Here is an 11,721-nt window from a genome sequence, read left to right on the forward strand (position 1 = left end):
GGGGGGTGGGGGGGGATGGTACACACTGCTGTTACTGAGCGTCGGTGGGGGGAGGGAGGGGATGGTACACACTGCTGTTACTGAGCGTTGGTGGGGGAGGGAGGGGATGGTACACACTGCTGTTACTGAGCGTCGGTGGGGGGAGGGAGGGGATGGTACACACTGCTGTTACTGAGCGTCGGTGGGGGAGGGAGGGGATGGTACACACTGCTGTTACTGAGCGTCGGTGGGGGGAGGGAGGGGATGGTACACACTGCTGTTACTGAGCGTCGGTGGGGGAGGGAGGGGATGGTACACACTGCTGTTACTGAGCGTCGGTGGGGGGAGGGAGGGAATGGTACACACTGCTGTTACTGAGGGTCGGTGGGGGGGGAGGGAGGGGATGGTACACACTGCTGTTACTGAGCGTCGGTGGGGGAGGGAGGGGATGGTACACACTGCTGTTACTGAGCGTCGGTGGGGGGGGGAGGGGATGGTACACACTGCTGTTACTGAGCGTCGGTGGGGGGAGGGAGGGGATGGTACACACGGCTGTTACTGAGCGTCGGTGGGGGGAGGGAGGGGATGGTACACACTGCTGTTACTGAGGGTCGGTGGGGGGAGGGAGGGGATGGTACACACGGCTGTTACTGAGCGTCGGTGGGGGGAGGGAGGGGATGGTACACACTGCTGTTACTGAGCGTCGGTGGGGGGAGGGAGGGGATGGTACACACGGCTGTTACTGAGCGTCGGTGGGGGGAGGGAGGGGATGGTACACACTGCTGTTACTGAGTGTCGGGGGGGGAGGGAGGGGATGGTACACACTGCTGTTACTGAGTGTCGGTGGGAGGGGGAGGGGATGGTACACACTGCTGTTACTGAGCGTCGGTGGGGGAGGGAGGGGATGGTACACACTGCTGTTACTGAGTGTCGGTGGGGGCAGGGAGGGGATGGTACACACTGCTGTTACTGAGCGTCGGTGTGGGGAGGGAGGGGATGGTACACACTGCTGTTACTGAGCGTCGGTGGGGGGAGGGAGGGGATGGTACACACTGCTGTTACTGAGTGTCGGTGGGGGGAGGGAGGGGATGGTACACACTGCTGTTACTGAGTGTCGGTGGGGGGGAGGGAGGGGATGGTACACACTGCTGTTACTGAGCGTCGGTGGGGGGAGGGAGGGGATGGTACACACTGCTGTTACTGAGTGTCGGTGGGGGAGGGAGGGGATGGTACACACTGCTGTTACTGAGTGTCGGTGGGTTGAGGGAGGGGATGGTACACACTGCTGTTACTGAGTGTCGGTGGGGGAGGAAGGGGATGGTACACACTGCTGTTACTGAGGGTCGGTGGGGGGAGGGAGGGGATGGTGCATACTGCTGTTACTGAGCGTCGGTGGGAGGGAGGGAGGGGATGGTACATACTGCTGTTACTGAGCGTGGGTGGGGGGAGGGAGGGGATGGTACACACTGCTGTTACTGAGCGTCGGTGGGGGAGGGAGGGGATGGTACACACTGCTGTTACTGAGCGTCGGTGGGAGGAGGGAGGGGATAGTACACACTGCTGTTACTGAGCGTCGGTGGGGGAGGGAGGGGATGGTACACACTGCTGTTACTGAGCGTCGGTGGGGGGAGGGAGGGGATGGTACACACTGCTGTTACTGAGCGTCGGTGGGGGAGGGAGGGGATGGTACACACTGCTGTTACTGAGCGTCGGTGGGGTGGGAGGGGATGGTACACACTGCTGTTACTGAGCGTCGGTGGGGGGAGGGAGGGGATGGAACACTGCTGTTACTGAGCGTCGGTGGGAGGAGGGAGGGGATGGTACACACTGCTGTTACTGAGCGTCGGTGGGGGGAGGGAGGGGATGGTACACACTGCTGTTACTGAGCGTCGGTGGGGGGAGGGAGGGGATGGTACACACTGCTGTTACTGAGCGTCGGTGGGGAGAGGGAGGGGATGGTACAGACTGCTCTTCCTGAGCGTCGGTGGGGAGAGGGAGGGGATGGTACACACTGCTGTTACTGAGCGTCGGTGGGGGAGGGAGGGGATGGTACACACTGCTGTTACTGAACGTCGGTGGGGTGGGAGGGAGGGGACGGTACACACTGCTGTTACTGAGCGTCGGTGGGGGAGGGAGGGGATGGTACACACTGCTGTTACTGAGCGTCGGTGGGGGTAGGGAGGGGATGGTACACACTGCTGTTACTGAGCGTCGGTGGGGGAGGGAGAGGATGGTACACACTGCTGTTACTGAGCGTCGGTGGGGGAGGGAGGGGATGGTACACACTGCTGTTACTGAGCGTCGGTGGGGGGAGGGAGGGGATGGTACACACTGCTGTTACTGAGCGTCGGTGGGGGGAGGGAGGGGATGGTACACACTGCTGTTACTGAGCGTCGGTGGGGGGAGGGAGGGGATGGTACACACTGCTGTTACTGAGTGTCGGTGGGGGGAGGGAGGGGATGGTACACACTGCTGTTACTGAGCATCGGTGGGGGAGGGAGGGGATGGTACACACTGCTGTTACTGAGCGTCGCTGGGGGGAGGGAGGGGATGGTACATACTGCTGTTACTGAGCGTCGGTGGGGGGAGGGAGGGGATGGTACACACTGCTGTGACTGAGCGTCGGTGGGGGGAGGGAGGGTATGGTACACACTGCTGTTACTGAGCGTCGGTGGCGGGACGGAGGGAGGGGATGGTACACACTGCTGTTACTGAGCATCGGTGGGGGGGAGGGAGGGAATGGTACTCACTGCTGTTACTGAGCGTCGGTGGGGGAGGGAGGGGATGGTACACACTGCTGTTACTGAGCGTCTGTGGGGGAGGGAGGGGATGGTACACACTGCTGTTACTGAGCGTCGGTGGGGGGAGAGAGGGGATGGTACACACTGCTGTTACTGAGCGTCGGTGGGGGGGAGGGAGGGGACGGTACACACTGCTGTTACTGAGCGTCGGTGGGGGTGGGAGGGGATGGTACACACTGCTGTTACTGAGCGTCGGTGGGGGTGGGAGGGGATGGTACACACTGCTGTTACTGAGTGTCGGTGGGGGTGGGAGGGGATGGTACACACTGCTGTTACTGAGTGTCGGTGGGGGGAGGGAGGCGACGGTACACACTGCTGTTACTGAGTGTCGGTGGGGGGAGCAAGGGGATGTTTGTGGGTGTGGGGCTGCTTTGTCCCTGGAAGGTGTTGAGCTTCCCGAGTGTTGTTGGAGCTGCCCCCATCCAGGGGCAAGTGGGGAGTATTCCCTCACCCTCCTGCTTTGGGCCTTGTCGATGGTGGGACAGGCTTTGGGGGGAGTCAGGAGGGGAGTTACTCGCTGCAGGATTCCCCGCCTCTGACCTGCTCTTGGAGTCGCTGTGTTTATGTGGTGGGTCCAGTTGGGTTTCAGGTCCATGGTAACTCCCAGGATGGTGATTGTGGGGGATTTAGTGATGGGAATACCACTAAATGTGGAGGGATATTTTCACTTCTTGTGCTCAGGTGGAATTCTGGATGGGTGTATGAATAGAAAGGGAGTTGAAGGATAGGGGCCAAATGCTGGCAAATGGGACTAGATTGGGTTGGGATATCTGGTCGGCATGGACGGGTTGGACCGAAGGGCCTGTTTCCACGCTGTACCTCTCCAACCTGTGAGGCTGGTCTTATAAATGCTTACTTTGGCATCACTTTGTTCCCATGGTTATTCATCATTGTTGCACTGCTAATGGAAACTTTGGTGACCCCCTTCTCAACCACGGGCCCACCCACTGCCCCGGAGACTATGCCACCTGGAAGGAAGGTTCTCTGAAAGGGAGGAAACAGCATCCTGGCCTCGGGGGTGAGTGACCAGGGAAGGGGGAGAGAGAGAGAGAGAGAGAGAGAGAGAGAGAGAGAGAAAGAAGCAAGCAGTGGTCTCAGAGAGGCTCACAGTGTGGGGGAGGGCGTATTCTGACTGGGAAAGTGCTGGCGTTGAGATTTGGGGATTTTAGTAATCTCAGGACAGGGATTTCCCGCCTGATTTTCAGGAACTGAGATATCCCAATGCTGGGGAAATGTCAGTCCTACAAGTACAGACACATTAGGCCCCACTGATTCTCGCTCACCAGTTCCACTCACCGGTGTGGAGGACACTTGACTTCCCATCTGTAAGTGTAGAGGAAGCTTTACTCTGTATCTAACCGTGTGCTGTCCCTGTCCTGGGAGTGTTTGATGGGGGATAGTGTAGAGGGAGCTTTACTCTGTATCTAACCCTGTGCTGTCCATGTCCTGGGTGTGTTTGATGGGGGGACAGTGTAGAGGGAGCTTTACTCTGTATCTAACCGTGTGCTGTCCCTGTCCTGGGAGTGTTTGATGGGGGATAGTGTAGAGGGAGCTTTACTCTGTATCTAACCCTGTGCTGTCCATGTCCTGGGTGTGTTTGATGGGGGGACTTTGTAGAGGGAGCTTTACTCTGTATCTAACCCCATGCTGCCCCTGTCCTGGGAGTGTTTGATTGTGGGACAGTGTAGAGGGAGCCTTACTCTGTATCTAACCCCGAGCTGTCCCTCTCCTGGGAGTGTTTGATTGTGGGACAGTGTAGAGAGAGCCTTACTCTGTATCTAACCCCGTGCTGTCCCTGTCCTGGAGGGTTTAGTAGGTTCAGAGGAGAGTGTTTGTGTGATTACTTGGAATTGCTTACCTGCATAAATCAGTTTCAATCCCAGATCCTGAATGAGTTTGACATCACGATTTACTTCCTCAATCACTGGATCAATGATAACAGCGTGCCTGCTCTGGGAGTCAGCCAACAGGTAGGTGTAGGTGCAGCTAATCTTCTCAAACAGCTGGAACAGTGAGATAGTTTGAAAGAATAATGATGGGTTTAAGATATACTGTCGAAAGTGTTCAGGTGTATGTGTGTGTGTATGTGTGAATATGTGAGTGTGTGTGTGAGTGTGTGACTGCATGTGTGAGTCTCTGTGTGTGTATGTCTCTGTGTGTGTGTGAATGTGAGTGTGTGTGAGTGTGAGTGTGTGTAAGTGTGTCTGTGTGTGTGAGTCTGTGTGTGTGTGAGTCTGTGTATCTGTGTGTGTGTTTGTGTATGTGTGTTTATGTGAGCGTGTGTATATGAGTGTGTGTGTAAGTGTGTGAGTGAGTGTGTGTGTGTATATATGTGTGTGTGTGAGCGTGTGTGTTTATGTGAGTATGTGTATGTATATGTGAGAGTGTGTGAGTGTGTATGAATATATGAGTGTGTGTGTGTATATGTGAGTATGTGTGAGTATGTGAGTAAGTGTGTGTGTATGTGTGCGTGTGTGAGTGTGTGTGTGTGTGAGGGTGTGTATGTGTGTGTGTGTGCATGTGAGTGTGTGTGTGTACATGGGCGGGTGAGTATGTGTGAGTGTGTGAGTATGTGTGTGTCTAGTGAGTGCGTGTGAGTGTGCATTGTGTGTGTGAGTGTGCATGTGTGTGTGCATGTGAGTGCGTGTGCGTGGGTGTATGTGTGTGAGGATGTGTGTATGTGTGTGTGCATGTGAGTGTGTGTGTGTGTATGTTCATGTGTGTGAGTGTGTGTGTGTATGAGTGTGCGTGTGTATGTATGTGTGTGTGTATGTATGTGAGGGTGCTTGCGTGTGGGTGTGTATATGTGTGTGTGAGGATGTGTATGTGTGTGCATTGTATGTGGGTATGTATATGTGTGTGTATGAGTGTGTGTGTCTGTGCATATGTGTGTGTGCGTATGCGAGTGTGCGTGTGTGTGAATGTGTGTGAGTGTGCATTGTGTGTGTGTGTGTCTGTGAGTGTGCATGTGCGCATGTATGTGTGTGTATGTGAGTGTGTCTGAATATGTGTGAGTGTGTGTGAGTGTGAGAGGGTGTGTGAGTGTGTGTGTGAGTGTATGTGAGTGTGTGTGTGTACATGTGAGGGTGCTTGTGTGTGTATGTGTGTGCATTGTGTGTGGGTATGTATATGTGTGTGTGTATGTGTGTGTGTATGAGTGTGTGTGTCTGAGAGTGTGCATGTGCGCATTTGTGTGCGTATGCATGCATGTGAGTGTGCGTGTGTGAGTGTGCATGTGTGTGAGTGTGCATTGCGTGCGTGTGTGTGTCTGAGAGTGTGCATGTGCGCATGTATGTGTGTGTATGTGAGTGTGTGTGTGTGTTTGTATGTGTGAGTGTGTGTGTGTCTGTGTGAGTGTGTGTGTATGTGAGTTTGTGTGTATGTGAGTATGTGTGTGTATGTATGTGTGTGTGTATATGTGTGTGTGTACATGTGTGTTTATGTGAGTGTGTGTGTGTTTATGTGAGTGTGTGTATGTGTGAGTGTGTATTTGTGTGTGTGTGCATGTATGTGTGTGCTTGTGAGTGTGTGTGTGCGTGTGTGTGCATTGTTGATGTGAGTGTTTGTGTGTGTGCATTGTGTATGTGAGTGTGTATAGGTGTGTGTGTGTGTATACGAGTGTGTGCGCGTGTGTGTGTAGGAGTGTGTGTGCGTACGTGTGTGTGTGAGGGTGTGTAAGTATGTGTGCATGTATGTGTGTGTGCATGTGAGTGTGTGCGTGTGTATGCATTGTTTGTGTGTGTGTGTGAGTGTGTGTATCTGTGAGTGTGTGTTTGTGCATTGTGTCTGTATGGGTGTGTGTGTCTGTGTATGTGTGAGAGTGTGTGTGTGAGTATGTGTGTCTGTGAGTGTGTGTGCGTGTGTGTATGTGAGTGAGTGTGTATATGTGCGTGTGTGTGTGCATATGAGTGTGTGTGAGTGTGTGTGTGTGAGTGTGTGCATGTGTGTGTGCACGTGTGCGTGTGTGTGCACGTGCATTGTGTGTGTATGTGTGTGAGTGTGTGTGTCTGTGAGTATGTGTGTGTGTGTCTGTGAGTGTGTGTGCATGTCTGTGAGTGTGTGTGCATATGTGAGTGTGTGTATATGTGTGTGGGTGTGTGTATATGTGAGTGAGTGTATGTGTGTGTGTGTGAGTGTATGTGTGTGTATATGTGAGTGTGTGTGAGTATGTGTGAGTGTGTGTGTGTATGTATATGTGAGTGTGAGTAAGTGAGAGTGTGCGTGTGTGAGAGTGTGTGTGTATGTGAGTGTGTGTGAGTATGTGTGAGTGTGTGTGAGTGTGTGTATATGTGAGTGTGTCTGTGTTTGTGGGTATGAGTGTGCATGTGTGAGTGAGTGTGTGTGTATATGTGAGTGTGTGCGAGAGTGTGTGTATATGTGTGAGTATGTGTAGATGTAAGTGAGTGTGTGTGTATGTGTGAGTGTGTGTGTATATATGTCAGCATGTATGTGTGTGTGTAAGTGTGTGTAAGCGTGTGTGTATGTGTGAGTAAGACAGTGTGTGTATGTGAATGTGCGTGTGTCTGTGTGTGTGTGACTATGTGAGTGTGTGTGTGAGTGTGTGTTTGTATGAGTGTGTGTGTATATATGTGTGTGTGTGTGTGTCTGTGTGAGTGTGAGTGTATTTGTGTTTGTGTGAGTTTGTGTGTATGTGAGTATGTGTGTGTATGTGCATGTGTGTGTATGTGTGTGTTTATGTGAGTTGTGTGTGTGTATATGTGTGTGTGAGTGTGTGTGTATATGTGAGTGTGTGAGTGTGTGTATATGTGAGTGAGTGTGAGTATGTGTGTGTGTGTGTGTATATGTGAATGTGAGTGTGTGTATGTATATGTAAGTGTGTGTGTGCCTGTGTGAGAGTGTGTGCGTGTGTGAATGTGTGCAAGTGAGTGTGTGTGTGTGAGTGTGTTTGTGCATGCAGGTGAGTGTGTGTGAGTATGTGAGTGTCTGTGTGGGAGTGGCTGTGTATCTGTGAGTGTGTGTGAGTATGTGAGTGTGTGTGTATGTGTGTGTGAGTGTGAGTGTGTCTGAGAGTGTGTGTGTATGTGAGTGAGTGTGTATGTGAGTGTATGTCAGTGTGTGTGCGTGTGTGTGTGTGAGTGTGCATGTGTGTGTGTGCATGTGTATGCGCGTGAGTGTCCGTGCATGTGTGCACGTGCGTGTGTGTGCACGTGCGTGTGTGTGAATGTGTGCGTGTATGTAAGTGTGTGTGTGTCTGTGAATGTGTGTGTGAGTGTGTCTGAGTGTGTGTGTGTGAGTGTGCATGTGTATGCGCGTGTGCATGTGTATTTGTGTGTGTGTGTGCGTGTGAATGTGTGCGTGTATTTAAGTGTGTGTGTCTGTGAATGTGTGTCTGAGTGTGTGTGTGCATGTGTGTGAGTGTGCATGTGTGTGTATATGTGAGAGTGTGAGTATGGGTATATGTGTGTTAGTGTGTGTGAGTATGTGTGAGTGTGTGTGATAGTGTGTCTGTGAGTGTGTGTGTGTATGTGTGCGTGTATGTGAGTGTGTGTATGTGTGTGTGCATGTATGTGTGCGAGTGTGTGAGTGTGCATGTATGCGTGTGTGTGTGTATGTGACTGTGTGTGTGAATGTGTGAGTGTGTGTGTGTGCGTGTGTGTGTGCGTGAGTGTGAGTTTGAGTGTGCGTGCATGAGTGTGCATGTGTGCATGAGTGTGTGTGTATTTGTGAGTGTAAGAGTATGTGTATGCGTGTGTGTGTATGTGTGAGTGTGTGTACATATGTGAGCGTGTATGTGTGTGTACGTATGTGTGTGTTTGTATGTGTGTGTTTGTATGTGTTTGTGTGAGTGTGTGTGAGTGTGAATGTGTGTGTATGTGTGTTTGTGTGAGTGTGTGTGTTTGTGTTTGTGGGTATGAGTGTGCATGTGTGTGTGAGTGTGAGTGAGTGTGTGTATATGTGAGTGTGTGTGTGTATATGTGAGTGTGTGTGAGTGTGTTTATGTGTATGTGTGTGAATGTGAGTGTGCATGTGTGTGAGTGTATGAGTGTATATATGTGAGTGTGTATGTGTGTGAGTATGTGTGAGTGTGCGTATGTATATGTGAGTGTGTGTATGTACATGTGAGTGTTTGTGTTTGTGTATGTGTGTGAATGTGTGTATGTGTGAGTGTGTGTGTATATGTGATTGTGTGTGTGTGTGTGAGTATGTGTGTGTGTATGTGTGTGAGTGTATGTGTGTGTATATGTGAGCTTGTGTGTGTATGTGTGAGTGTGTATGTGTGAGTGTGTGTGTATATGTGAGTGTATGTGTGCGTGAGTATGTGTGTGTATATGTGTGGGTGTGTATATGTGTGTGTGTCTGTATTTGTGTGTGAGGGTGTGTGTGTGTATGTGAGTGTGTGTGTGAGTGTGTGTATGTGTGAGGGTGTGTGTGCGCGTGTGTGAGAGTGTGTGTGAGTATGTGTGAGTGTGTTTATGTATATGTGTGTGTGTGAGTGTGTGTATGAGTGTGTGTATGTGTGAGTGTATGTGTGCGTGAGTGTGTGTGTGTGTATGTGTGTGAGTGTGTGTGTATGTGTGTGAGTGTGCGTCTGTGGGTGTATGTGGGTGTGTGTGTGTATATGTGAGTGTGTGTGTATGTACATGTGTGTGTGTGTGTGCACCTGTGAATATGTGTGTGTGTGTCTGCGAGTGTGTGTTTTTATGTGCGTGTGTGAGTATGTGTGTGTATGTGCATGTGAAGGTGTGTATGTGTGTGTGCATGTATGTGTGTGCATGTGTGTGAGTGTGTGTGGGTATGAGTGTGCATGTGTGTGGGTGAGTGTGTGCGAGTGTATGTGTGCGTACATGTGAGTGTGTGTATGTGTGTGTGTGTATGTAATTGTATGTGTGTGTGTATGTGAGTGAGTGTGTGTTTGTGCATGTGTGAGAGTGTGTGTGAGTGTATGTGTGTGTATATGTGAGTGTGTGTGTATGTGTGAGTGTGTGTGTATGTATGTGTGTGTGAGTATATGTGAGTGTGTGTGTGTGTGCATGAGTGTGGATGTGTGTATGTGTGTGTGTGAGGGTGTGTCTATGTGTGTATGTGAGTGTGTGTGTGCTTGTGAGTGTGTGCGTGAGTGTGTTTGTGCATGCATGTGAGTGTGTATGAGTATGTGAGTGTGTGTGTATGTGTCTGTGAGTGTAAATGAGTGTGTGTATGAGTGTATGCACGTGTGTGTGTATGTGTGTATGTGAGTGTGAATGTATGTCAGTGTGTGTGTGTGTGCATGTGTATGCACGTGTGAGTGTGCATGTGCGTGTATTTGTATGTGTGTGCATGTGTGCGTGTGTGCATGTGTGTGCGAGTGTGCAAGTGTGTGTGTGTGCATGAGTGTGCGTGAGTGTGTGCGTGTCTGTAGATGTGTGTGTGAGTGTGTATCTGAGTGTGTGTGTGTATGTGTGTGTGTGTGTATATGTGAGAGTGTGTGTATGTGTATATGTGTGTTAGTGTGTGAGTATGTGTGATTGTGTGTGATAGTGTGTCTGTGAGTATGTGTGTGTATATGTGCGTGTGTGAGTGTGTGTGTATGTGAGGGTGTGTATATGTGTGTGCATGTATGTGTGTGTGAGTGTGCATGTATGTGTGTGTGCATGTGTGTGTGTGTGAATATGAGTGTGCATGTTTGTATGAGTGTGTGTGTGTATGTGAGTGTGTGTGAATGCGTGAGTGTGCGCGTGTGTGCGTGAGTGTGAGTTTGTGTGTGCGTGTATGAGTGTGCATGTGTGTGCATGAGTGTGTGTGTATTTGTGAGTGTGAGAGTATGTGTATATGTGTGTGTGTATGTGTGAGTGTGTGTGTATATATGTGAGCATGTATGTGTGTGTGTGAATGAGTGTGCGTGTGTTTGTATGTGTGCGTTTGTATGTGTGTGTGAGTGTGTGTGAGTGTGCGTGTGTGTATGTGTGTGTATGTGTGAGTGTGTTTATGTATATGTGTGTGAATGTGAGTGTGTGTGTGTGTGTATGTGAGTGTGTGTGTGAATGTGTGTATGAGTGTGTGTATGTGTGCGTGTATGTGTATGTGTGTGTGTGTGTGAGTGTGTGTGTGTGTGTCTGTGTGTGTATGTGAGTGCATGTGTGTATATGTGAGTGTGTGTGTATGTATATGTGTGTGTGTGTATGAGTATGTGTGTGTTTGAGTGTGTGTGAATGTGCGTGTGTGTATGTGTGTGTATATGTGAGTGTGTGTGAGTGTGTTTATGTGTATGTGTGTGAATGTGAGTGTGTGTGTGCTTGTGAGTGTGTGTGCGTGAGTGTGTGCATGCATGTGAGTGTGTATGAGTATGTGAGTGTGTGTGTATGTGTCTGTGAGTGTAAATGAGTGTGTGTATGAGTGTATGCACGTGTGTGTGTATGTGTGTATGTGAGTGTGAATGTATGTCAGTGTGTGTGTGTGCATGTGTATGCATGTGTGAGTGTGCATGTGCATGTATTTGTGTGTGTGTGCATGTGTGCATGTGTGTGCGAGTGTGCAAGTGTGTGTGCATGAGTGTGCGTGTGAGTGTGTGCGTGTCTGAGTGTGTGTGTGTATGTGTATGTGAGTGTGTGTGTGTATATGTGAGAGTGTGAGTATGTGTGAGTGTGTGTGATAGTGTGTCTGTGAGTATGTGTGTGTATATGTGCGTGTGTGAGTGTGTGTGTATGTGAGGGCGTGTATATGTGTGTACATGTATGTGTGTGTGAGTGTGCATGTGTGTGTGTGAATATGAGTGTGCATGTTTGTGTGAGTGTGCATGTGTGTGAGTGTGTGTGGGTATGAGTGTGCATGTGTGTGTGTGTGTGTGCGAGTGTATGTGTGTGTACATGTGAGTGTGTGTATGTGTGTGTGTGTATGTAATTGTATGTGAGTGAGTGTGTGTTTGTGCATGTGTGAGAGTGTGTGTGAGTGTGAGTGTATGTGTGTGTATATGTGTGTGTGTGTGTATGTGTGAGTGTGTGTG

At 50.4% G+C, this 11,721-nt stretch overlaps 1 protein-coding gene across 2 annotated transcripts in view; it reads right to left on the reverse strand.

Moving 5' to 3' along the window:
* Positions 1–11,721, reverse strand: part of ethe1 (ETHE1 persulfide dioxygenase) — an 86,998-nt gene that overhangs the window by 42,242 nt on the left and 33,035 nt on the right. For both annotated transcript variants that reach the window (XM_087981097.1, XM_087981096.1), the window contains one exon: positions 4,639–4,783. In XM_087981097.1, the coding sequence (XP_087837223.1) occupies positions 4,639–4,783 (145 nt within the window). The remainder of the gene's footprint in view (positions 1–4,638; positions 4,784–11,721) is intronic.

This window comes from Chiloscyllium plagiosum, unplaced genomic scaffold, assembly GCF_037043375.1.
Source record: "Chiloscyllium plagiosum isolate Xiang-an unplaced genomic scaffold, Cpla_swu_hap1 HiC_scaffold_38, whole genome shotgun sequence".
NCBI classification, from domain to species: Eukaryota; Metazoa; Chordata; class Chondrichthyes; order Orectolobiformes; family Hemiscylliidae; genus Chiloscyllium; species Chiloscyllium plagiosum.